Below are 24,167 nucleotides of genomic sequence, written 5' to 3' on the forward strand. Positions count from 1 at the left end.
GGTGTACCATGACACCCAGGTCTCGCTGCATCTCCCCCTTTCCCAATCGGCCACCATTTAGATAATAATCTGCTTTCCCGTTAAATTGCATTAGCAAAGAATCCTGTAAGTAGACAGAGGTGTAAGCACGTGGACATAAAATATCACTTTGTGAGGTCCATTGTGAATCATGGCAAAATAAGTTTGGAGTATTGCCCAACAGACCAGATGGTAGCAGATGTGATGACAAAACCTGCAACAAAATTTAAGTTACTGGAGTTTGCAAAGTTTATGTTTGGAGAGTAACCATGTATGTAAAAGTCTACATGATGTAAGGTAGAAAACCTTAGGATGTTTTATTTTGAGTTAAGATAACAATGCGAGAGCAAGTGGGGGTGTTGACATATATGAAAAATATGCTCTCAATTGTAAAGAAGTTAATCTTAATGTTGTATTGTTACTCAGACAATCTTGGTACAGGTGGTGAATGACTGACAATGATAGCAGCCAAAGAGAGGTGCTGTTATTGACAGCCAATGAGAGGTACTGTAATTGATGTGTGAGCAAGTGTGTAAATAAAGTTTCTCTTCCAGTTTGAACAAGATGGATGCCCCACTGTGTTTTTTACTGCTCTGAATTATCTTTGGTCTAGCACTGGGTAGGCTGCAAGAATCGTTGCACAATGCACCTCTGCCAACATGGGTCCTTTGTTGTTTGTCATGTACATCAATGATCTGGATGAAGGTGTGGTAAATTGGATTAGTAAGTCTGTCATTAGGAATTTATAGGGTCATCCAGATATCCTGAAGGTTATTAAAAACTAAATGTTATCCTTATTAACACTGTTACATTGCCCCTTTTATCTTGTACCTGGTGCAACAGAGAACACTCCCTCCTGTTGAAAGACTGGTTGCCATGGAAGATTTGTAAACATTATCTTGCTGATTTAATCTGTTTCGTGGAACTTGTTGCAATAGTGGTGTTTTGTATAATTGCTCTGCATATCCTTACATAAGTTGCTGAACCAGGTCATGTTATTTATTGTGGGTGATACGGTGGTTTCCGTGCATTTTAAAAATATCGCTTAATAGGTTTATTAGTAGAACCACACACACTCTTTTCTTGCCAAAAGGGTGGAGCAGTAATTGCAGCTCCCAATGTCCAATGAATTTCACAATGCACACAGAAAATGGCGATCATGAGAGAATGCTAACACAAACTGTTTGTTTAAAGTTTACTTATCTCAGTAAATCAAATTTACTTGACTTTTCACAAATGATCAATGTTGAAAAATAGGACCAGAGGGGTGCTATTTGGTCCTTCGAATTAACTCCACCATTCAACACAACCATTGTTGATCATCCGTATCAGTACGCTATTCCTGCTGCCTACTCATTTCCCTAAATCCCTTCAGAATTAAGGATTAATCCATCTCCATAAATATAATGTGGGCTCCTCCGGGCCGGATTTAGATGAAGAGAGGCCCTAATGATCAGCCATGATCATATATGATCAGCCATGATCATATATGATCAGCCATGATCATATTGAATGGCAGTGCCAGCTCGAAGGGCTGAATGGCCTACTCCTGCACCTATTTTCTATGTGTCTATGATTCTAAGCTCTTTCACCTGTGAGCCCCCACCCCCCCCCCCCCCCCCCCCAATCCCCCACCCCCGCGACTAGAGGACCATCACTACCCGACAGTGACAGTGACACTTTTAGATCCTACTGTATATTGTCATTAAACAGTTGCTTTTAAAATACACTAGACCAAGTGCAAACCCATTGGGTCTGTTTCCCCAACACGCGTTACGGGGGGGGGAGCTGCGGATGCGGCATCACACTCACAGGGGGGTGGGGGAGAGAGGGATGGGAGTGGGGGAGAGAGAGGGGGGAGGAGGGGGGGGGAGGGGGGGGGAGGGGGGGGGGAGGGGGAGGGGGGGGGAAAGGGAGGAGGGGGGGAAAGAGCGTGGGGAGGGGAGAGAGGGGGGGGGGGATGCAGAGGAGGGAGAGGATTAGGGGTGAGAGAGGGGGAAGAGTGGGAAGGGAGAGGGAAGGGAGTGGGGGAGGGAGATGGGGAGGGGTGGGGGATGGGGGGGGGTGGGGGGGATATACGTGGAAGAATGGGGAGGGAGGGGGAGTGGTGGAAGAAGGAGAGAGGGGTAGGGGAAGGGGTTGGAGGGAGGGAGGGGGGAGAGAGAGGGTGGGGGAGGGAGGGAGAGGGGTGGGGTAAGGGGGGAGAGAAGTGGCAGAGTGGGGAAGGAGGGGTAGGGGGAGGGGGGAGTGGTGGAAGGACAGGGGGGGATAGAGAGGTAAGGGGGGTGGGGGAGGGGGAGGAGAGGGAGAGGGGTGAGGAGAGGGAGATGGATAGGGGGAGGAGAGAGGGGTGGGAGGGGAGGAGAGGGGAGGGGGAGAGGGTGTGAGGGAGGGAGGGGAGGAGGGAGATGGGGTAGGGGAGAGAGGGGGAAGAGTGGGGAGGGGAAGGGGTGGAGGAGGCAAGGGGTGTGGGGGGAGAGGGAAGGGGGTGGGGGAGAGGGAAGGGGGGTGGGAGTAGAGGGAAGGAGGGGGGGGGGGGAGAGAGGGATGGGGTGGGAGGAGGAGGGGGGGGGGAGAGGGAGATGGGTGAGGTGGGAGATGGAGAGGGGGAGGGGGGGGGGGGGGAGGAGAGAGGGATGGGGAGGGGAGGGAGAGAGGTGTGGGGGGGTTGAGGAGGGAGGAGAGGAGGAGATGGGGTTGGGGTGAGGGAGGGGGAGAGGGTGGGGGGAGAGAGGGGATAGAGTGGGGAGGGAGTGTAAATGAGACATTACACACGTGTAACTTTCTAACAGTCTTTAATAAGGATACAGAGTTAAACGATACATGAGTAGTCACTGACTCCAGTCTGCTACTGTACTGCGCAGAAGGAGAAGCAGGCGTTATTATAAATGATACCTAAGGCTGAGTTAGTAGTTAGTAGATTAAACATGAAGGATAACCATGGCAACAGTATTAAACAAAATCACCATACCTAACAGGCGGCTTGCTGACACGGCCCGAACGTGTACGGACCAATCCTTCCCCCCCCCCCCCCCCCCACGAGAAAGACCAGGGGACGTCGGCAAGGCCGGAGGCGACGAAGCCGCAGGGGAAACAGAGAATGGCAGGGGGGACAAACGTGCAGGAAGGGGTAAAAAAATGGTTAGCAATAGGCGTCCCACGCGGGGGTGAACAAAACACGCGAGGGGTCAGGGGCATGCAGGGGCCGGTAACGGGAACAGCAGCGGACGGCTGGAACAGTAGCGGCAGAGCGTAGGGTCCCGCTGCCTGCGGGAGCGCCTCCTGTACTGCAAGCAGGTGCTGACGACTCCTGCGGTAAACGGTCCCTTCAAAGTTCACAAGGTACGAACGAGGCGCGTCAGCAACGCCAACCACGGTGGCCAGACGGGAATATCCACTAGCAGTCTGTAGACGAACGGCCTGTCCAGGCAGCAGAGGCTTGAGTGGCTTGCACGATCTATCATGTGACCGTCGTGCTTTTCCTGAATGCGCGTGTGGACGGATGCAGGCTCCAGCACTCGAGGCAGCAGCTGGTGTTGAGCAATCGGAATCGGTGGTCTCGTCGTTCTGGACATCAGCCGCTGGGCAGGTGACCCCAGGGTTGCGTCCCTGGAAATGTTCCGCAGGTTCAGGAGGTCGAGGTAAAAGTCAGAATTCGCCAGGCGCGCTTGCTCCATTAGCAGTTTGGCACTGCGGACAGCCCGCTCAGCAAGCCCGTTACTCTGCGGGTACTCAGGGCTGCTCGTGAAGTGGAGGAAGTTCCATTTGTTGGCAAAGAGCTTGAACTCCTGGCTGGTAAACTGCCTGCCGTTGTCGGTCTGCAGACGGACAGGCGAGCCGAAAGTGGAAAAGTGTTTCCTCAGCTTGCAGATGACCATCTCGGACGTGAGGGAGGTCAGAAGGTCAACCTCGAACCAGTTCGAGTACGAGTCAGCCAGGACAAGGTAGTAGTTATCGCGCCACTCGAAAATGTCAGCGGCCACCGAGGTCCAGGCCAGGGCGGGCGCGGATTGTTGCAAAAGGGGCTGCCTTTGCTGGTGGGGCGCAAGGCTGTTGCAGGTAGAGCAAGATGAGACACGGTCCCGAATGTACTTAGCCATTCCAGGCCAGTAGAATTGGCACTGTGCGTGGGCGATCGTGGCATCAACGCCCGGGTGCCCGCTGTGGGCCACGCTGTAGTACTTGTCATACAGGGAGGAGGGGACCATGACCTTGTGGCCCTTAACAATAACGCCGTCTTGGATGACCAGTTCATCGCGAACCAGGAAAAAAGGCTGTGTCTCTGCAGGCACACTGGCGCGCTTGCTCGGACAACCCCCTTTAATCACGGAAGAAAGTCGCTGCAGAGCGGGGTCAGTGGCAGTATGCTCGGCTAGGCACTGAAGCTGCTTAGTGTGGACAAAGTCAATGCCGAGCACCAAGAGGTCCTCCCGTTCGTAGGGGTGGCGATCACAGGAAGCGCGTGGGGCGCGAGAGAGAGTGTCAGCAACGTGCATTTCAGTACCCTTTTTATAAACAATGGTGAAGTCGAAACGCTGGAGCTGCATCATCATGCGCTGCAGCCTGGCAGGTGCGACATGGATCGGCTTGTTCAGGATAGTCACCAATGGCTGGTGGTCAGTCTCAACCGTGAAAGAGTTCCCGAAAAGAAAGTCTTTGAACTTAGAGCAGGCGAAAACGACGGCAAGCAGCTCCTTTTCGATCTATGCGTAGCGTTGTTCGGTGTCGGTCATAGTACGGGAGGCATAGGAGACAGGGAGCCATCGGCGGAGGACTGTAGGCAGGCTGCACCGAGCCCAAATCGCGAGGCGTCACAGGTGACAGTGATGGGGCGCTTAAGGTCTCTCAGTGATGGCGGCATCTCAGTGATGGCGGCAGCTTTCAAAGGATCGGGCTTGAGTCCGGCAGGAGTGAATACATGGTCAACGTAAGTGACCTCTGAGACCCGGAACCTGCACTTCTGGGGTTAAGCTTGAGGTTGATCTGTCGTGCCCACTCCAGGACACACTGTAGGTTCTGGTCGTGCTCCACCACGTCTTTCCATAGACCAGGATGTCATCAACAATGATAGCACACGGCAGACCAGCGAACAGCTGTTCCATGGTCCTCTGGAACACCTCGCTGGCAGAGTTGATGCCGAATGGCATTCGCAAGAACTTGAATCTGCCGAACGGTGTCGAAAACGTGGTCAGATTTGATGACCCCTTGTCCAGCGGTATCTGCCAAAACGAGCTCTTTGCGTCGAGGACAGAGAAGACGGTGGCCTGTCCGACCTGTGCAGCAACATCCTCAACTGTCCTCATGGGGTAGTGGGGGCACCTGATGGCAAGGTTCAAGTCTTTAGGGTTGATGCACACACGGATTTCATTCTTGTCCTTTTTTAACGTGGCAACTATGGTGACCATGTCGTTTAACATGGACTCAACTTTGTCCTTCATGGCGTGTGACACTCTGTGCGGTGCATAAATCACAGGTGGCACCTTTGGATTGGTAGATATTTTGTAGGTAATAGGCAGCTTGCCCAGTTCGTCATTAAACAGGTCGGGGTATTCCTTTACCGGGTCCACCGATATCATCACCTTGTGGACCATTCTGACGAACGACACCAGTCCCAGATCTTGGCATGCCTGGTTGCCCAACAGAGTCACACAGTCAGAGCACAAGTGGAAGTAGCTTTACCCATCGGTCTCAGCACCTCACCCCCGTAAGCGTGCAGAGTGGAGCGGCCTGCAATCAGGAGCTCATTATTCCTTATCTTCTTGAAAAGGCTTATTGACATTACATTCACCTTTGCCCCCGTGTCGAGCTTAGCGTGAAAATCGGAATTGTTGACAGTTATCAGAACAGTTGGATCGGGTAGCGGGCCAGGTGCGTGGAGGAGTGAGTACACACTTGCCTCCCCTTGCGAATTAATTGGATCGGCAACGTGGGCAGCGTCGAGCAGGGACAGGGAATCATACTTGTTATCAACTTGCATCAGCATGTTTAGGTTAGGTCTGGAAGCTTGTGGAACTTTCCCACGAGAACGGCAGGCAGCAGAGAAATGGTTTAATTTCTTGCAATAGTTGCAGGCTTTACCGTAGGCAGGACATGGCGACTGCCTGTGGTGCAAATAGTTGCAGTTCGGGCATTTAGGGGGGTCACCGCCAGATGCGGGGTTGGCCCGTGGCACAAATCTAGTATTATCCGTTCAAGGTCGCGGTCTATTGAACCCAGTCAGATTGATAGATTTAGTGTCCGAATCACGCTGACTGTCTGGCGGGTCGATGACCTCAGCCATTCTGCAGGCATGCATGGCTTCATTTAAGGTCAGATCGGGTTTGTGGAGGAGCTCTGATCTCAGCTTCTGATCGAGCATCCCTGTCACCAAAATGTCTCTAGTTAGCTGGTCAGTCATCGCTTCGAACTGGCACCTCTGAGCTAGGTAACGTAAATCAGCGATGAAGCACTCGACAGGCTCATCAGGCAACTGCTTGCGAGTAAAAAATCTCGCCCTTTCTAAAATACGATTGGAGGGCAGGTCACAAATCTCCCTGAATTTGCGTATCAGGACATGCGGGTCGTCGGCTGTTTCTATGGGTATCAGTACCTGATCGTCGGCACCCAGGACCGCTGGGGTGTAACTGAAAGTTCTCGCTCTTCTCATGGCGTCGGGGCCGGCAAGTTTGAGAAGAAGAGAGGCTTTGACTTCATCGGGCTCGTTCCGAGGTGCGATAGTCATGTAGTGGCGGTAGTCCAGTTCGAAAGTAGCCCAGCGCTCCGCGATGTCCGAATCGAAGATGAGCTGAGCAGGCTTTCGGCAAGAGGAAGCCATCGTCAAAATGAAAATAAAAACTTAGCAAAAGAAATAAAAACTGGTAGACAGGAGATGCGAGTTGTCTCTAGCTGACACCATGTAAATGAGACTTTCTAATAGTCTTTAATAAGGATACACAGTTAAACGATACATGAGTGGTCACTGACTCCAGTCTGCTACAGTACTGCACAGAAGGAGATGCAGGCGTTATTATAAATGATACCTAAGGCGGGGTTAGTAGTACTGAGGTAGCTATATGATTGGTTGCATGCATAAACCATCTACAGGGAGAGTGAGAGGGGGAGGGGTAGGGGCAGTCCATCTGTTCCCCATTCCCTATCACCCCCAATCCTCTTTCTCTATTCCCACACACGTGATGACGAGCTTCGACACAGGCGGTGAGGGTGGGGGGCGGGGGCTAGGGCTGGGGCTGGTGCAAAGGCATATGTAAATGAGATCCATTCCGATTGGACATATGTGAGGGATGGCATTGTGACATCACACGATTCAGATTCAGATTCAGATTCAGATTCAATTTTAATTGTCATTGTCAGTGTACAGTACAGAGACAACGAAATGCATTTAGCATCTCCCTTGAAGAGCGACACAGCAAACGATTTGAATAAAAAAAAAATAATAAGTGGGGGGGGGGGGGGGGGGGGGGGGGGGGGGGGTGGTGATTGGCAGTCATCGAGGTACGTTGTTTAGTAGAGTGACAGCTGCCGGAAAGAAGCTGTTCCTCGACCTGCTGGTTCGGCAACGGAGAGACCTGTAGCGCCTCCCGGATGGTAGGAGGGTAAACAGTCCATGGTTGGGGTGAGAGCAGTCCTTGGCGATGCTGAGCGCCCTCCGCAGACAGCGCTTGCTTTGGACAGACTCAATGGAGTGGAGCGCGGAACCGGTGATGCGTTGGGCAATTTTCACCACCCTCTGCAATGCCTTCCGGTCGGAGACAGAGCAGTTGCCATACCATACTGTGATGCAGTTGGTAAGGATGCTCTCGATGGTGCAGCGGTAGAAGTTCACCAGGATCTGAGGAGACAGATGGACCTTCTTCAGTCTCCTCAGGAAGAAGAGACGCTGATGAGCCTTCTTGATCAGAGTAGAGGTATTGTGGGTCCAAGAGAGGTCATCGGAGATGTTGACTCCCAGGAACCTGAAGCTAGAAACACGTTCCACCTCCGTCCCGTTAATGTGGATGGGGGTGTGCGTGCCACCTCTGGACTTCCTGAAGTCTACAATGAGCTCCTTGGTCTTCTTGGAGTTAAGGGCCAGGTTGTTGTCAGCGCACCATGCTGCTAAGTGCTGGACCTCCTCCCTGTAGGCCAGCTCATCGTTGTTGCTGATGAGGCCAATCACCGTTGTATCATCTGCATACTTGATGATGGTGTTAGTACCATGTACAGGTGTGCAGTCATAGGTGAAGAGGGAGTAGAGGAGGGGGCTCAGCACACAGTCCTGAGGAACGCCGGTGTTCAGGGTGAGGGTTGAAGAGGTGTGCTTGTCTAACCTCACAGACTGGGGTCTGTTGGTTAGAAAGTCCAGTATCCAGTTGCAGAGGGAGGGGTCGATGCCCAGTTTGGTGATCAGTTTTGATGGAATAATGGTGTTGAATGCTGAGCTGTAATCGATGAACAGCATTCTTACATAAGTGTCTCTGTTGTCAAGGTGGGAGAGGGCGGAGTGAAGTGCCGTTGAGATGGCATCCTCCGTACTCCTGTTCTTGCGGTAGGCAAACTGATAGGGATCCAGTGTGGGGGGTAGGCAGCTTTTGAGGTGTGCCAGGACCAGCCTCTCGAAGCACTTGGTGATGATGGGGGTAAGTGCAACTGGGCGGAAGTCATTGAGGCTTGCCGCAGTGGAGTGTTTTGGCACTGGCACGATGGAGGTGGCTTTAAGGCAAGTGGGGACAACTGCTTGGGCAAGTGACAGGTTGAATATGTCAGTCCAGACGTCTGTCAGCTGCGCAGCACAGGCACTGAGCACGCGCCCGGGGATGCCGTCAGGGCCAGCAGCCTTACGTGCATTAGTCCTACTCAGTGCCACGTACGATGGAACGTTCACCAACATTCTATGGGTGAGAGCTGTTTTTTTTTAAACATTTTGACATTTTGGGGGGGGGGGGGGTAGGATTTTATTAAAAATTGTGTAATTAAACATGACGAAATTTATTGAGGAGTGGAACTGAGAATGTAGAAGTGAAATCGAAATGGAAAAAATGACGAAATATGAGCATGTGGTTTTGGCCGAGCAAGGAATCAAAGGCCAAAAACTAAATATCTGAAAATGGAATCTGACATACACCCGGCCAACCACACACACACACACACACACACACACAGCCACAGAGTTTTAATATATAGATAGATATTGGATTCACCGCGGAGCGAGCGATGCCTTGCCTGGATCGCCGTTTGAAGCTCTGGAGTGTTGGGCCTGCTGCTTCAACATCAGGGAGCTGTGGTTTACGGAGCTCCCAGCCTCAGGCCGCGCTGATTTTAATATCGCGGAGCCCTGGGAACCCTTTGCCTAGGGCCGCCAGCATAAATCTCCACCCAGCTCAGCCTGTGGACTTCGGGAGCTGCCGTCTCCGGTAGGAAGTGGCCGATTTGGAAGTCCAAGCCGCTGAGAATGTTCTCCGGTTCCGACGTCGGATGGTGACCCCCAAATTTCATTGTACCTATGGCCATGAGGGGAGGTCCAAGAGGAGGGGATCCATTGGAGATGGGAAAATGGATCATCAATGGGGGCGAGGAAGAACGGTGTGAGGCGGAGGCGACGGAAGAAGAGCTTCAAATCGCAGTGGGCGCAGAACTCATTGAGGTGGGGACGGAGGGGGACAAAGGTGAGGCCTCTGCTGATGACAGACCACTCGGTATCAGAGAGGGGGAGGTCAGGGGGGATGGTGAACACACGGCAGGGATTGTGACCGGAGGAAGGCAGGTGAGTGGACTGAGGCCAAGGCGATGTCTGGTGGAGGGGTGGTGGGTGGTGGGTGGTCAGGGGGTAGGGGGGTATGAGGACTGTAGTGTGGGTGGGGAAGAGCTAGTGTCACATGGTTTGAGGGGAATGGGGAAGACCCAGTGGAACAGCCACTGAGATTACCAGGATTGACTAAGACCCAGCGCAGTCAAACCCGGGGGAGTGGGAGTCTGCAGCGTTGAAACTGCAGGCCCGGTGCTGAGTCCAGGATGCAGGTAAGGCGACAGCTGCGGGCTGCTGGTGCTGGTGGGTGGTGGAGTGGCCAGGGTCAGCGGGCAAAGAGTAGGAGGTCCCGGTGGGCGGAGGGGCGGCGAGGCTCGACGGGTCCGGTGAGGCAGTGAGGTGAGTAGGCCCCCCCTAGATCTCGAGGCCCTAAACTTAAGGTTGTCTAGCTTATACATAAATCCGGCCCTGAGGCTCCTGCTCTTGTGCAGAGAATTGCACAGGTTTATCGTCCTCTAATTTCTCCTTATCCTCCAAATGGCATTTTCCTCATAAAAGCAGCACAAAAACAGGCCCATCGTGTCCACCATCGTATATTAATCCCGTGCTTTATGCTCCTCATGCACTTATCATCTACCTCGCGGGGTAGTTTACAGTAACCAGTTGCAAATCAGCCTGCACGTCTTGGGATGTTGGAGGAAACTGGAGCTCCAAGAGGAAACACAAGGTCACAGAGAATGTGTAAACTACACACAGACAGCACTCAAGGTCAAGATTGATCCTAGGTCAGCAGCTCCACTAGCTGAAGATATATCCCCTGGTTCTGGACTCACCAACCATCACAAATATCCTCCCTCTGTATAGTCTGCTTATTCCTAATGGTATTTTAAAATAATTTTATGAGTCATTCTAATCTATCGTGAATATGGACCCAATCTTTTCACAAAATATCAACCATGCCATTCTAAGAATCAATTTTTCGCATTCTCTTCCATGGCAAGGACATCTTTCCTCGTGGTAGAGACTAATACTCACCAAGGCCCTTTGTAGCTGCAGTAAGGCATCCTTACTCCTGTACTCTGATCCTTGCAATGATGACATATGTACCATTTGATTTCCTAATTGCGAGTTGCGCACTAATGTATGCTTTTAGTGACTGTTGTACCAGGACACTCTGGTCCCTTGCGTCTACTCTTGTCCCAATCTGTTACCCATTGGATAATCTAACTTGAAAATCAAAGAATGGTAGATGCTGGAAATCAGAAATTAAAACAGGAAATGCTGGCAGCACCTATTGAAAGAGAAACTGGAGTCAAATACCCTGTATCGGAAAGACCCATTTTGTAATCCTGATGGTGGATCTTTAACCTGAGGCATTAGATCTCTTTACGAATATTTTGCATAAACTGATGAACGTGTTTCAAATGGAGCATGTCTGAATCAAAGCATTGGTATCATGTATATCCCGATTGTCCATAAAAGGAATAAACCACATGCACAATTATAGATGTTTTCACCCTTTTGTTCCCAGACGCAAATATCTGAAGGATTTTATTGAGGTAAATTTCCAATTGGTAATAAAAAGTTAATGCGAGGCAACTGAAAAAAGAATGCTTTAATATAATTTGTGATCACTGATCGAATGTATTAAAATAGCCTTCCCTCATTGTTCATCATCTATTTTTAGACAAAATAAATTTAATGATGGATCTGTAAATATATTCTTTTTGCGGATCTCATTCTGGGAGCCATTCCACGGATGGCCCAGCCGTGCAGCCAGTAAAACTACTGCTTCACAGCGCAGAGACCTGGGCTCAATCCTGAACTTGTGTTCTGTCTGTGTGGAGCTTACAATTTCTGCCTATGATCACAGAGGTTTCCTTCAGATACTCCTTTTTTCTCCCATCCTCCAAAAGCAAGTGGGATAATTGGCAAATCCAAATGGTCCTGAGTATGTAGGTAAATGGAAAAATTGAGGGTAATTGAGTTGGAGGGTAAATTTGATCAATCTACGATTATTGTAAATGGGTGGTTGATGGTCGGGACGGACTCTTTGGGCTGAAGGGCCCATTTCTGTGTTCTCTATAACATTGCAGTTCTGATCACTTTAAACAAACTTCCAAATAATTGGATGAATTATAATGCAGACAATAAAGTTCCATCATTAAAATTAGATACAGGCATTTTGTTTTAAAGCAAACAAGTTGGACGTTAAGTTGATTTTGTTGTGACTTCTTACCTTGTGCACTATGATAGAAATGAGGAGTTAGATGAGAGAATGCGCTATACGCAGTGTGCCAAAATCAGAGTAAGATTGTTCAGCTAGATCAAGAGGGGGTGATTCCCAATGTGTCCTTGGTTCCTACCAACCCCCACATTGATGTTGAATGATGGCCTTCAATGTTGTAAGAAAATATATGAAAACTAAACACCTTATCACTTTGTAAGGGGAATTGAATACAAAAATAAGGAGGTTTTTCTTTGATTATAAAGAACATTAGTGAGACAACATCTGTTGTGTATAATATTGATCTTCTTGGTTAACAAAGTTTTAGAACAGTTCAAAAAATATTTACTAGAATAATACCTTAAATGGATGGGTTGTCTTTTGAGGGAAAGTTTGAATAATTTGGACTGGGGCCTTGGTGAAACATAGAAGATCCTAAGATTTTGCCATGTTAGATTTGTAGAGGATGTTTCCTTGTAAAATAATCAAGAACTAGGGTCAGTGTTTAAAAATAAGGATTTCCTTATATAAGCAGAGATGAAGTCATTTCTCTAAAAAGGTTGTGGGTATTTAAGATTCTCAATGCACTGTATAAACAATGTGCTTGCATCAACATGTTGTCGTCTGTTATTGCAGTCGATTGAATGAATTTCAGAGGCAACATCCTGTGCTGATTCAACCATCTCCAACTGTTTCCTGTATGTTACTCCCCAATGCAACTTCTGAATAGTTGAATAGTTATTGCTAATCTATTAATTGGTCTCAGCGATCCAGTGTTTTCAGTGCTAGGGTAGACATTACTTGGTTAATATATTATTGATCAGGCACTTTAATCTGAATTTCTTCTCTTTTCATAGGACTGTTTATTCGGCTATATGCATTGAAATAGCTTCTAGGGGATTTGTCGTTGCTGCTGTGGAACACAGGTAGGTAATAAAACAATATTTTCTGAAATTAACAAAAACAAGTAAATGGTATCTGAGCAAAACTAGATTGTGCAACTTGCTTGCAGATTAGAATTGGAGGAGAGGCACCACATAATGCAAATAGGCATGGAATGGTTTTGCTTGGCTAATCCTGTGCAACTTTTGATGGCAGCAGTGATTAATGGTCCATCTTGCTTGATTTTGACAGATCTTGTTATTGTGATTCAAATTTGTTAGATAGTGAAAAAAGTTCACAAAATTATTTTCGAATAATTCTGTTTTGCAATGCTTGTTTCTGCTTATTAGCTGCAAGATATCAGATTTTTTACTTAATTGAGGAGTTTCTGGGTCGGTGGGGGCGCTGAGAGTTGGCTGTCCTGCCAGCAGCCTGTTCATTATTTCAACATTTTTTGTTTTTTTTGGTGTGTCTATTGTTAGTTTAGGTGTCTCTTGGTGTGTCTTGTGTGTGGGGGGTGGGGGTGAGGGGAAAGGGGGAAACCGCTTTTGGTCGTCTCCTCCGCGTAGAGGCGACATTTTTCCATGTCGCCTCCCTCGCGGCCTAACAGCATGGATTGCAGCGGCGTTTCCCGGAGTCGGGTCCAGAGTATCGGCAACAGGCGCAGTGTGTACTTTTCCATCACGGAACGGGGGGTGAACCCTTGTCGGGACTCGCCAGAGAGGAATGCTCCGATCACTGGCCAGGTGACTTTGGCATCATGGGGCTGTGGTCTGTGGAGCTTCTAGCCGCGGGCATGGCGTGGCGTGGTGTGGACTTACCATCCGGAGTCTGGGATCCCTTGCCTGGGATCGCCAGAGAATAGCTCCGACTGCCAGCCCGCGGCCTATAACATCCAGAAGCTGGTGTCTCTGGTAGGAAAATGCCGATTTGGGACCTCCAAGCCGCGGCATGTGTTTGACCGTTCCGACGTCGGAGTTTTGATCATCCCGACGGGAGGGCCTGTACATCGGGCCATTTGTGACGGTGACTATGGAGGGTTTATGTCCCCGACCAGTGAAGAATGCTGTGGTGGATGTTTGTGTTACATTTTATTGTGTATTGTGTGTCCTTTTTAAGTGTATCGCTGCTGGCAAATTTATTTCACTGCACCTTCGGGTGCATGTGACAAATAAAATTGACTTTGACTTTGACTTATACTGAAAATATAGGTACTCAAATGACTGATATGGCCCTAACGTTGACTTAAAGGACTGACTAGGCACTTCGGTAGGAAAGGAATATAAGTCTGCACTGTTCTTGAGGTGTAAGTTAGGACCATTCTCATTCTAGTAAAGCCTGTCTCACAGCCTTTGCAGCTTGTCTCTGCTGAGGTCTGCCAGATATATAGTTTAGTTTATTATCGTCACGTGACCGAGATACAGTAAAAAGCTTTGTAGACAAGGAAGTACAAATGTTGGAATCTTGAGCAAAACACAAAGTGCTAGAGAAATTCAGCAAGTCAGGCAGCATCTATGGAGGGAATGAACAGGTGATGTTTCAGGTCAGGACCCTTCTTCAGACTGATTCAGTGAATGTAATATATTTGGACCGCCTTCAATGAGGTGCCACACGAGATTGTTTAACAAAATTGGAGCATGCGGGATTGTAGCTGAGATACTGGCCTGGAATGAGGACTGGTAAATGGACAGGAAAACAGTAGGAATAAAATGCCCACTTGAAGACTGGGAGGCTGTGACTATAGGATGCCCCAGGAATTGGAGGAAAGATTGGTAAAGATAATAGGCGTTCCAAATTTTCAGCCTACAAGTGATTCTTTTCTCAAGTTTCTCAAGGACACTTTCTTTACTCAAGTTTTCCTGCTCAGAATCTCAGTCTCTGCCTCTGGAAAGCCTCTTCAAATGACTATAAAAATTGCATGAACTCCAGAGAATTGGCCCACATCCACACAACCTACAGTGCATTCAGAAAGTATTCAGTCCCATTCACTTTTTCCACATTTTGTTACGTTACATCCTTATTTTAAAATTTATGATTTATTTTTATTTTTATCATCAATCTACACAGAATACTCCAGAATGAAGAAGCGAAAGCAGGTGTTTAAAAATGTTTGCGAAGTAATTAAAAAATAAATTACTGAATTAATACATTTACATAAGTATTCAGACCCTTTGCTATGACACTCAAAATTGAACAAAATTGTCCATAGACCTTCGAGAAAGGATTGTGTCGAGACACAGGTCTGGGGAAGGATATAAAACAATTTCTGCAGCATTGCAGGTCCCGAAGAGCACAGTGGCCTTCGTCATTCTTAAATGGAAGAACTTTGGAACCACCAGGACTCTTCATAGAGCTGGCTGCCCGGCCAAACTGAGCAATCGGGGGAGAAGGGCCTTGGTCAGGGAGGTGACCAAGAACCCGATGGTCACTCTGACAAAGCCCCAGAGTTCCTCTGTGGAGATGGGAGAGCCTTCCAGAAGGACAACTGTATCTGCTGCACTCCACCAATCAGACCTTTATGGTAGTGACCAGACAGAAGACACTCCTCAGTAAAAGGCACATGACAGCCCTCTTGGAGTTTGCCAAAAGACACCTAAAAGACTCTCAGACCATGAGAAACAAGATTCTCTGGTCTGATGGAACCAAGATTGAACTCTCTGGCCTAAGCGACACATCTGGAAGAAACCAGGCACCGCTCATCACCTGGCCAATAGGTGAAGCATGGTGGTGGCAGCATCATGCTGTGGGGATGTTTTTCAGCGGCAGGAACTGGGAGACTAGTCAGGATATAGGGAAAGATAAACGGAGCAAAGTACAGATGAGAACCTGTTCCAGAGCATTCTGGACGTCAGACTGGGGCAGAGGTTCACCTTCCAACAGGACAACGACCCTAAGCACACAGCCAAGACAACGCAGGAGAGGCTTTGTGACAAGTCTGTGAATGTCCTTCAGTAGCCCAACAAGAGCACGGACTTGAACCCAATCAAACATCTCAGGAGGGACCTGAAAATAGTTGTGCACCAACGCTCCCCATCCAACCTGACAGAGCTTGAGAGGATCTGCAGAGAAGAATTGGAGAAATTACCCAAATACAGGTGTGCCAAGCTTGTAGCGTCATACCCAAGAAGATTTGAGGTTCAACAAAGTACTGAGTAAAGGGTCTGAATACTTATGTAAATGTGATATTTCAGTTATTTCTTTTTAATTACTTTGCAAACATTTCTAAGCCCCTGTTTTCACTTTTTTATATGGGGTATTGTGTTTAGATTGATGATAAGAAAAGATGAATTTAATCAATTTTAGAATAAGGCTGTAACGTAACAAAATGTAGAAAACGTGACAGGGTCTGAATACTTTCTGAATGCACTGTATATCTATTAAAATAGGTCAGAAGCAAGGTAATGGTGGGTTTGAAAATTTTAATATTTTTACCTTCCCATGTTCCCATGTACTCATTTTTAGTAACAAATATTCTTGTACATCTTAAATTATGTTCAACATTTAGTTGCAATAACCACATCCATATTATGGTAATCTCGTGAACTTTTGGATGAGAGGTAGTGAAACTATAATAAGTTTTGTGTTTTAAGTAAATGTAAGTTGTTTGAATTTCAATGCTGAAATCTGACAATGTTCCCAAGTTTTATTATGAATGAGTCCCACTTCGTCCCACAGATAAATGTAATGGCTGCATTAAGTTCCTGCAGCTGCTGGCCAATATTGTCATCTGTCTCCACAATTTGTGTTACATGTCAGAAGTGTCATTGTAAATAAACATATTTCTATATGTTCTATATTCCTGTCTTTTGGTGCTTCCCATCAATGCACCAATCATCCAGCATTTGCAGAAATTACTTCAATTATTGCGAGAGAATTTGTGTTTAAAATGCAACTGCATGACCGCTAATAATAGTGACAAAGGGAAAAGGTTTCAGCAGGAACCTATTCTGAAGATCTTTCCTGGTCTGAGAACACTAATGCAATTATCAAGAAAACTCATCAGCGCTTCTACTTCCTGAGAAGATTACGGAGAGTCGGTTTGTCAAGGACTCTCTCTAACTTCTACAGGTGCACAGTAGAGAGCATGCTGACCGGTTGCATCATGGCTTGGTTCGGCAACTTGAGCGCCCTGGAGAGGAAAAGACTACAAAAAGTAGTAAACACTGCCCAGTCCATCATTGGCTCTGACCTTCCTTCCATCGAGGGGATTTATCGCAGTCACTGCCTCAAAAAGGCTGGCAGTATCATCATAGACCCACACCATCCTGGCCACACACTCACACCCTGCTACCTTCAGGTAGAAGGTACAGGAGCCTGAAGACTGCAACAACCAGGCTCAGGAATAGCTACTTCCCCACAGCCATCAGGCTATTAAACCTGGCTTGGACAAAACTCTGATTATTAATAACCCATTATCTGTTATTTGCACTTGATCAGTTTATTTATCATGTGTGTATATATTTATATTATGGTATATGGACACACTGATCTGTTTTGTAGTAAATGCCTACTATGTTCTGTGTGCTGAAGCAAAGCAAGAATGTCATTGTCCTATCAGGGACACATGACAATAAACTCACACTTGAACTTGAACGTCTGCTGCAGTCACAGTTTGTTGATTTAAAATTATGATTTGATTGGTATAGAACTATGATGTTCCAACTGTAGAGTTCATCACTAATCTTATAACAGTCATTGTCTCTCCAGATATTTATTGATGTACAATCCCTACCATATAACTATTCTATCAACCATTGTACAGAATTATACAGCAATGAAATGGGGCTTGTCCCACTTGCCAGTTGTTTTATAGAAAAGTCAATCTACCTTTGCCAGGTCCTCTCTTACACGATTGAAATTATCCCTAACTCCCCACCCCCCTCAATTCAAGATCTGAACTTGAAACTGCCTTAAAACGTAAATAATTATGATAATTGTTCCCCAAGTGTTTCCCCACTAATACTTCCACCACTTGCCCACTTTCCTCCGTAGTAAGGCACTCAATGTATTGTCTGCACAAACTTCCTTGGACTCACTTAACAAATTCCAGCCCATGTATGGTCTTTGCTACTCAGGCAATTACGGTCAATACTGGAATTTTTTTTTAAATATTTTATTTATTAGAAGTAATGTACATTACAGCAATATAACCCAAAAATAACATAATACATTTCCTGTACCACTTCTTATTTTAAACTTAAAAAAGAAGGAAAGTAGAGAGAGTTAGATAGGATAGTAGGTGCGTGAAAGAGTGATCGAGAGAGACCCGTAGAAACGTAAAACCTGAAGAGGAGATAAAAAGAAAAACAAAGAAGAACAAAAAAGGGTGAAAAATAGAGAACAAAAGATATAAGAAAGTAAAATAAGATAAAAGGGATATACCTACTTCGTATCTTTACACACCCCTCACCAGGTCCTGAAACCATTTATTTTCAAAGTTAAGTTGCACCCTATACTTGTAATAAGTCGATAAATGGAGACCAAATCTTTTGGAAATGGTCTGTATGGTCTTTGCTACTCGGGCAATTACGGTCAATACTGGAAAAGTTAAAATCCACAACTACTAAAAAAATATTACTCGTATCTTTCTGCGAATTATTTACATAACTGTTTCTCTAATACAATACAATACAATACAATACCATTTATTGTCATTTGAGCCTCAGTGAGGCTCAAACGAAATTCCGTTTCCACAGCCATACAAACAAAGACAATTTCCTACAGACATACACACAATTTAATTCACACAAACATCCATCACAATGAACCCACTGTGATGGAAGCCAAAGTCTTTTCTCTCCCCTGTTCTCCATTTCTCTCCAGATATCCAAGCCCCAGGCGGGCGATGATAAGTCCCACGGCCATTTTAGGCCGTGCCAGGCGATTTACGGCCCTGCCCCCGGTCTAAAAGTCACAATGTTGGAGCCCCCGGCGGGCGCTGGAATGTCCCACGGCCATGAAGCCGCACGAGGCGATGTACGTCCCCGTTCCGGGTCATTCCAACCCCGCGACACGGGCTGGAGAAGTCGCGTTTCGGGAGTTCCGGGAAGCGGTCTCTCTCTCCCCCTGGACCCGTGAGCTCCCGATGTCCCAGCCCACCGGACCTGCGGCTACGTTGCTGGAGTCTCCAAGCCCCAGGAGTCGAGTCACAGCAGCGAGTCACCACCGCTCCCCACGCTCAGAGGCCGGCCAGCCCCACGATGGTGAGTAGTCCACAGCTCCGCAGTTCTGCAGCTCCGCAGTCTCCCGAGCCCCCGGGTCGTTCAGGTTGGAGGCCGCTCCACGGTGCTAGGCCCCAACGACAACGGAGACCCGACAGGGAAAAGGTCGGGTCTCCCAGACAGGGAAGAGATTTTAAACAGTTAAAATCAAAATAAAAGCAAACAAGAAAAATAATTTTGTTTGTGATTTTCTAGCTGGACTATTTTGCTGATGTTGATGTGTGCTGTTATTAAGGGGACAGGCAATTTCACGGTTCACTGAAAAAACTGCTAGGAAAATGCATTAAAAACCTCAACAGTGCTTAAATTAGTTATCTTGTATACACAGTTTGTTCTGGAATAATAGATAGCAAGTGCATCTGGACAACAATAAAACTACAAGGTCATCAAATTGAGGCAATGGTGGAGTGGCACACAATAGTTAAAACAGTGTCTGTACTAACTGGAATGTATGGCACTTTGCAGTTCGAGGTGAATGTTTAATGTCTGTTTTCAAACATTTTCAAAACCCTCACACAGTGAACATGACTGTACTAGTCTTGCCCCCAGTGTTGCGACAGTTTGAGTTGCAGAAATTCGCCCTTGCAGAATTCACAAGTCGTCAATTTGAGATACAGAATAAAATGCGCTCTCCACTCATTTTGTGTGTGGGGAGGTCAAGGAGGAGAGGCGAACGGGGAAAATAAATAAATCAACACAATTTATTTTTTATCAACTCTCATTATAGAATATCACAATACAGACCCTTTTCCAAGAATTCAATGCCACCCCATGGTGGCAGAGGTCACCTATAAATAATGAAAATATCTGGGCATCTTTGATACCCACCACTGTAGTCTCTGGTGGGTTAACTCATTTATTGACAAGATGAAGATAGGCAGATTTGCTGGATATATCCAACTGTCCATTACTTGTCAAACTTGCTCAATGTTTGTATTTGAATAAACATATTGCTGGAACACATGTTATGAGATGTGATCTGTGTCACTATTAAGTTGTTGAAATTTCACACAAGCGAAAGAAAGACTGTTCCAGATTATTTTATCGAGTCTAACCATGGAACATATTCCGTGGGGTACACCCAATCTCTCCAGCTACTGCTGCCTGCAGAATCATAGTGGGGAGATAACGTTCTGCAGAGTGACTGGCAGAGGATCATAATATAGTAATTTACAAATGAAAACCTGGGAATGCATGTTCTTCAGTGGTATCCGTTTGGATGATTTTGAAAGTTCATCTTGGGCAATCTCTTGGGATCGAGGTTGACTTGGGTCCACTGCACATCTGGGGTTCTGAGGTGCCTGATGAGGCCCATTTGCAACTTGTAGAATCTGCTTTGGTTTGGGGGGGGGGGGGGGGGGGGGGGGACTAATGGGGTGGGTAGATGAGAAGCTTCTGTTTCTTTCTGCTGTTCACACTATTAAGTTCTCCATTCATTAAAGTCAAGTCAAGTTTATTTGTCACATACACATACGAGATGTGCAGTAAAATGAAAGTGGCAATGCTCGCAGACTTTTGTACAAAAGACAAACAACAAACAACCAAACAAACTATAAACACAATCATAACACACATATTCTTTTACATAATAATAAATAATGGAAGGAAAAAACGTTCAGTAGAGTTAGTCCCTGGTGAGATAGATGTTTACAGTCCGAATGGCCTCTGGGAAGAAACTCCTTCTCAACCTCTCCGTTCTCACCGCATGGCAACGGAGGCGTTTGCCTGACCGTAGCAGCTGGAACAGTCCGCTGCAGGGGTGGAAGGGGTCTCTCATGATATTGTTGGCTCTGGAGTTGCACCTCCTGCTCCTTCATTTTAAATGGTCACAGGCCAGAGATTCCCACCAGCCTGTCGGGTGTTAAAATAGTTTTCAAGGTGGCTTTCAAAACATTCTTAAAGCATTTCCTTTACACACCTGGAAATTTCTTGCCATGACAAATGTTGGAATCTTCTTCAACAGCATGATATTAGGCCGCAAACTACATCCCTGTCCAACTGAGTTAACTGAATTGGTATGGCCTCCGTGCTGGGATTGTTTACTAAAAGTGGATGCTGAGAAGTGACCAAATGTGTATATGCTTCTCCTGCCTGTGGACGACGTATTTTACATAGATCATGTTGGTGATAATTCTCCAATGCTTTTGTGATGCCTGCTGTAGGTAATCCATGACTCTGCTTTCCAGGAGAACAGGGTTTTCTAATGTCTTGAGGGATTTACCAAACAGGTCTCGATCTCCTGAAGGATCTGCCCCACTTAGGCGATTTTCTTCGGCGACTGTCAGGGACTCTCCCCCCCACCCCCCACGACAACCTACCACCTAGTCAACGGCAAGCTACCGACATCCGGCGACCCAATCATCGCGACTTAGGACGTCCACCTACGACAACCTACGACCACACAGGCAACAACCTATGACAACCAAAGTCAACCTATGTCCACCCGCGACAAGCTACGACAAGCAACGACCCTGTCGGCGACAACTGAAGACAATTCAGTTGCCGGTACCAGTCGCCGGTTGACGTAGGTAGTCGCCAAAGGAATTCACCGAAGTCAGCATCCGGTGACAACCAACGTCACCTGGCGACAACCTGCATCATCATGACAACAACCTACGACAGGGGAAGACAAGCTACATCGAGCCCACAGTCACCGAAAAATTTTGAACATTTCAAAATCCAGCGGCAACCAGAAAAATGTTACGAATCTTTAAGCGAATTAAGGAGACTACTCCCAACCCCGCGACCATGTGAGAACAGCCTAGTTGCCGAAAAAATCGCCAAAGTGGGACAGGCCCTTAACATCATCTTGGTTCCTCAGAAGGCCAAAGGGTGTGCTGAATTACACACTACTTCAAATGTGGCCAAACCAAAGTTTAATACAGCTGTAAAATGTTTTCCAATCCACTGCTACAGAATTAATGGAAAGAATAATTTACAAATAAATTGGATAGGCATATGGATGAGAAGGGAATGGAGGGTTATGGTATGAGTGCAGGCAGGTGGGACTAAGGGAAAAAAAGTTGTTCGGCACGGACTTGTAGGGCCGAGATGGCCTGTTTCCATGCTGTCATTGTTATATGGTTATATGGTTATAATAAAGAAGCAACTTGACTGCCAGCTTTTGTCCTTTGCTCAGTTCCATTAAAGTTATTACAGAAGATAAGGAGAATCCCTGCACAAATTTTAAGCAAAGCTGAACACCATTAACCAAATTATATTAAAAATTGTTTTCGCTGAACATTATTATTTTAATACCATATGATCTTTATCTCTGAATAGTAATAGTTATTGCATCAATCTTCATCTTTCTCTCCTGATCGCAGAGAGTGGGATTAGATAGATAGATAGATAGCCTTTTATTGTCATTCAGACTTAGTCTGAACGAAATTGCAGCAGTCATACATATAATACAATACAATAAAACAACAATAAACACACATTAACATCCACCACAGTGAGTCCACCCAGCATCTCCTCACTGTGATGGAGGCAAAAGTCTTAGGTCGCAGTCTCTTCCCTCCTCTTCTCCCTCTGCGCTGGGGCGATACCCCCCCCCCCCCCCCCCGGGCGATGTTGTAAGAACAGTCCCGCGGCTCAAACACCGCGGCCCGGGGTGGTTGAAGCTGCCGCCCACCAGTCCTGCAGAAACAGCTGCTGGCCCGCGGCCGAACCCCGGACTCAGGCCACCGCCGCCAGAACACCGTCCCAGCCACCCTCACGTGAGTACTGTGCCGTCTTCAGCCTCGGGCTGGGCCGCCCCGACTTGGGCGCCGAACCTCCCCCGGACCGGGCCGCCCCGACTTGGGCGCCGAACCTCCCCCGGACCGGGCCGCCCCGACTTGGGCGCCGAACCTCCCCCGGACCGGGCCGCCCCGACTTGGGCGTCGCTTCTCCCCCGGACCGGGCCGCCCCGACATGGGCGCCGAACCTCCCCCGGACCGGGCCGCCCCGACTTGGGCGCCGAACCTCCCCCGGACCGGGCCGCCCCGACATGGGCGCCGAACCTCCCCCGGACCGGGCCGCCCCGACTTGGGCGTCGCTTCTCCCCCGGACCGGGCCGCCCCGACTTGGGCGCCGAACCTCCCTCGGGCTGCCAGCGCCGCACCTTCCCGAGCTCGGCCGCTCCGACGGGAGCCTCGTTCCACCCTCGGGCTGGCCGCCCTCACGGGAGCGTCCCAACCTCTTCCAGCCCTGAGCCGGACCACCCTCACGGGAGCGAGCTCAGAGCGAGTCCTGACGGTGCTCTGCCTCCGGAGCCTCGAGGTCGTCAGCTCCATTAGGCCTCAGCGCAGACGGAGGCAGAGAAGGGGAATACGACAAAAAGGTCGTATTCCCCCGCAGGGAGAGACTGCAAACCCCGTTTCAACCCCCCCCCCCCCCCAAAACACAAGCTAAAACCAAAAAACTAAACTAACCAAACAAAATAAACAACATAAAAAACACAAAGACAACGGGACCGCCGGTGAGCCGCTGCAGCCAGAGCCGTGCCGCCCCTCTGTAATCCATTAATCTTAATATGATGTGAATGAAACATTGACTTATCTAGTAATGCAGTCGTAGAAAAAGTCTACCTACCTACCTTAATGTTTTAAGATGTAGTTTTAAAACCAAAACTTGGAATGAAGACATTTAGATAGTGCAATTGTTTCTTGTTTAACAACAATCTAACATTGTTGCAGCCTTTAGCACCCTCTGCTGATGGAATACCAAGTGGCAGCAGATACAACTGAAATAAAGGGTTGCAATGACCAACATTTTAAAATGCCAGCAGTTCAGAAAGAAACTATGAGCAAAGGGCGGCACGGTTGCATAGCCAGTGCTTACAGTGCCAGAGACCCGGGTACGATACTGACTACGAGCGCTGTCTTTACGGAGTTTGTTAATTTCCACCATGGCCTGCATGGGGTTTCTCAGGGATCTCCGGTATCCTCCCACACTCCAAAGACGTACAGGTTTGCATGCTAATTGGCTTTGGGGAAATTGTTCATTGTCCCTAGTGTGGTAGGATAGTGTTAGTGTGCAGGGATCGCTGGTTGGGCAGGACTCTGGGCCGAAAGGCCTGTTTCCACGCTATATCGCTAAAAATAAAACATAA

At 47.7% G+C, this 24,167-nt stretch overlaps 1 protein-coding gene across 5 annotated transcripts in view; it reads left to right on the plus strand.

Annotated features, from left to right (window-relative positions):
* pla2g7 (phospholipase A2, group VII (platelet-activating factor acetylhydrolase, plasma)) overlaps positions 1-24,167 on the plus strand; it is a 110,640-nt gene that overhangs the window by 43,422 nt on the left and 43,051 nt on the right. For all 5 annotated transcript variants that reach the window (XM_055635354.1, XM_055635356.1, XM_055635352.1 and 2 more), the window contains one exon: positions 12,824-12,892. In XM_055635354.1, the coding sequence (XP_055491329.1) occupies positions 12,824-12,892 (69 nt within the window). The remainder of the gene's footprint in view (positions 1-12,823; positions 12,893-24,167) is intronic.

This window comes from Leucoraja erinacea, chromosome 5 (assembly GCF_028641065.1).
Source record: "Leucoraja erinacea ecotype New England chromosome 5, Leri_hhj_1, whole genome shotgun sequence".
NCBI classification, from domain to species: Eukaryota; Metazoa; Chordata; class Chondrichthyes; order Rajiformes; family Rajidae; genus Leucoraja; species Leucoraja erinaceus.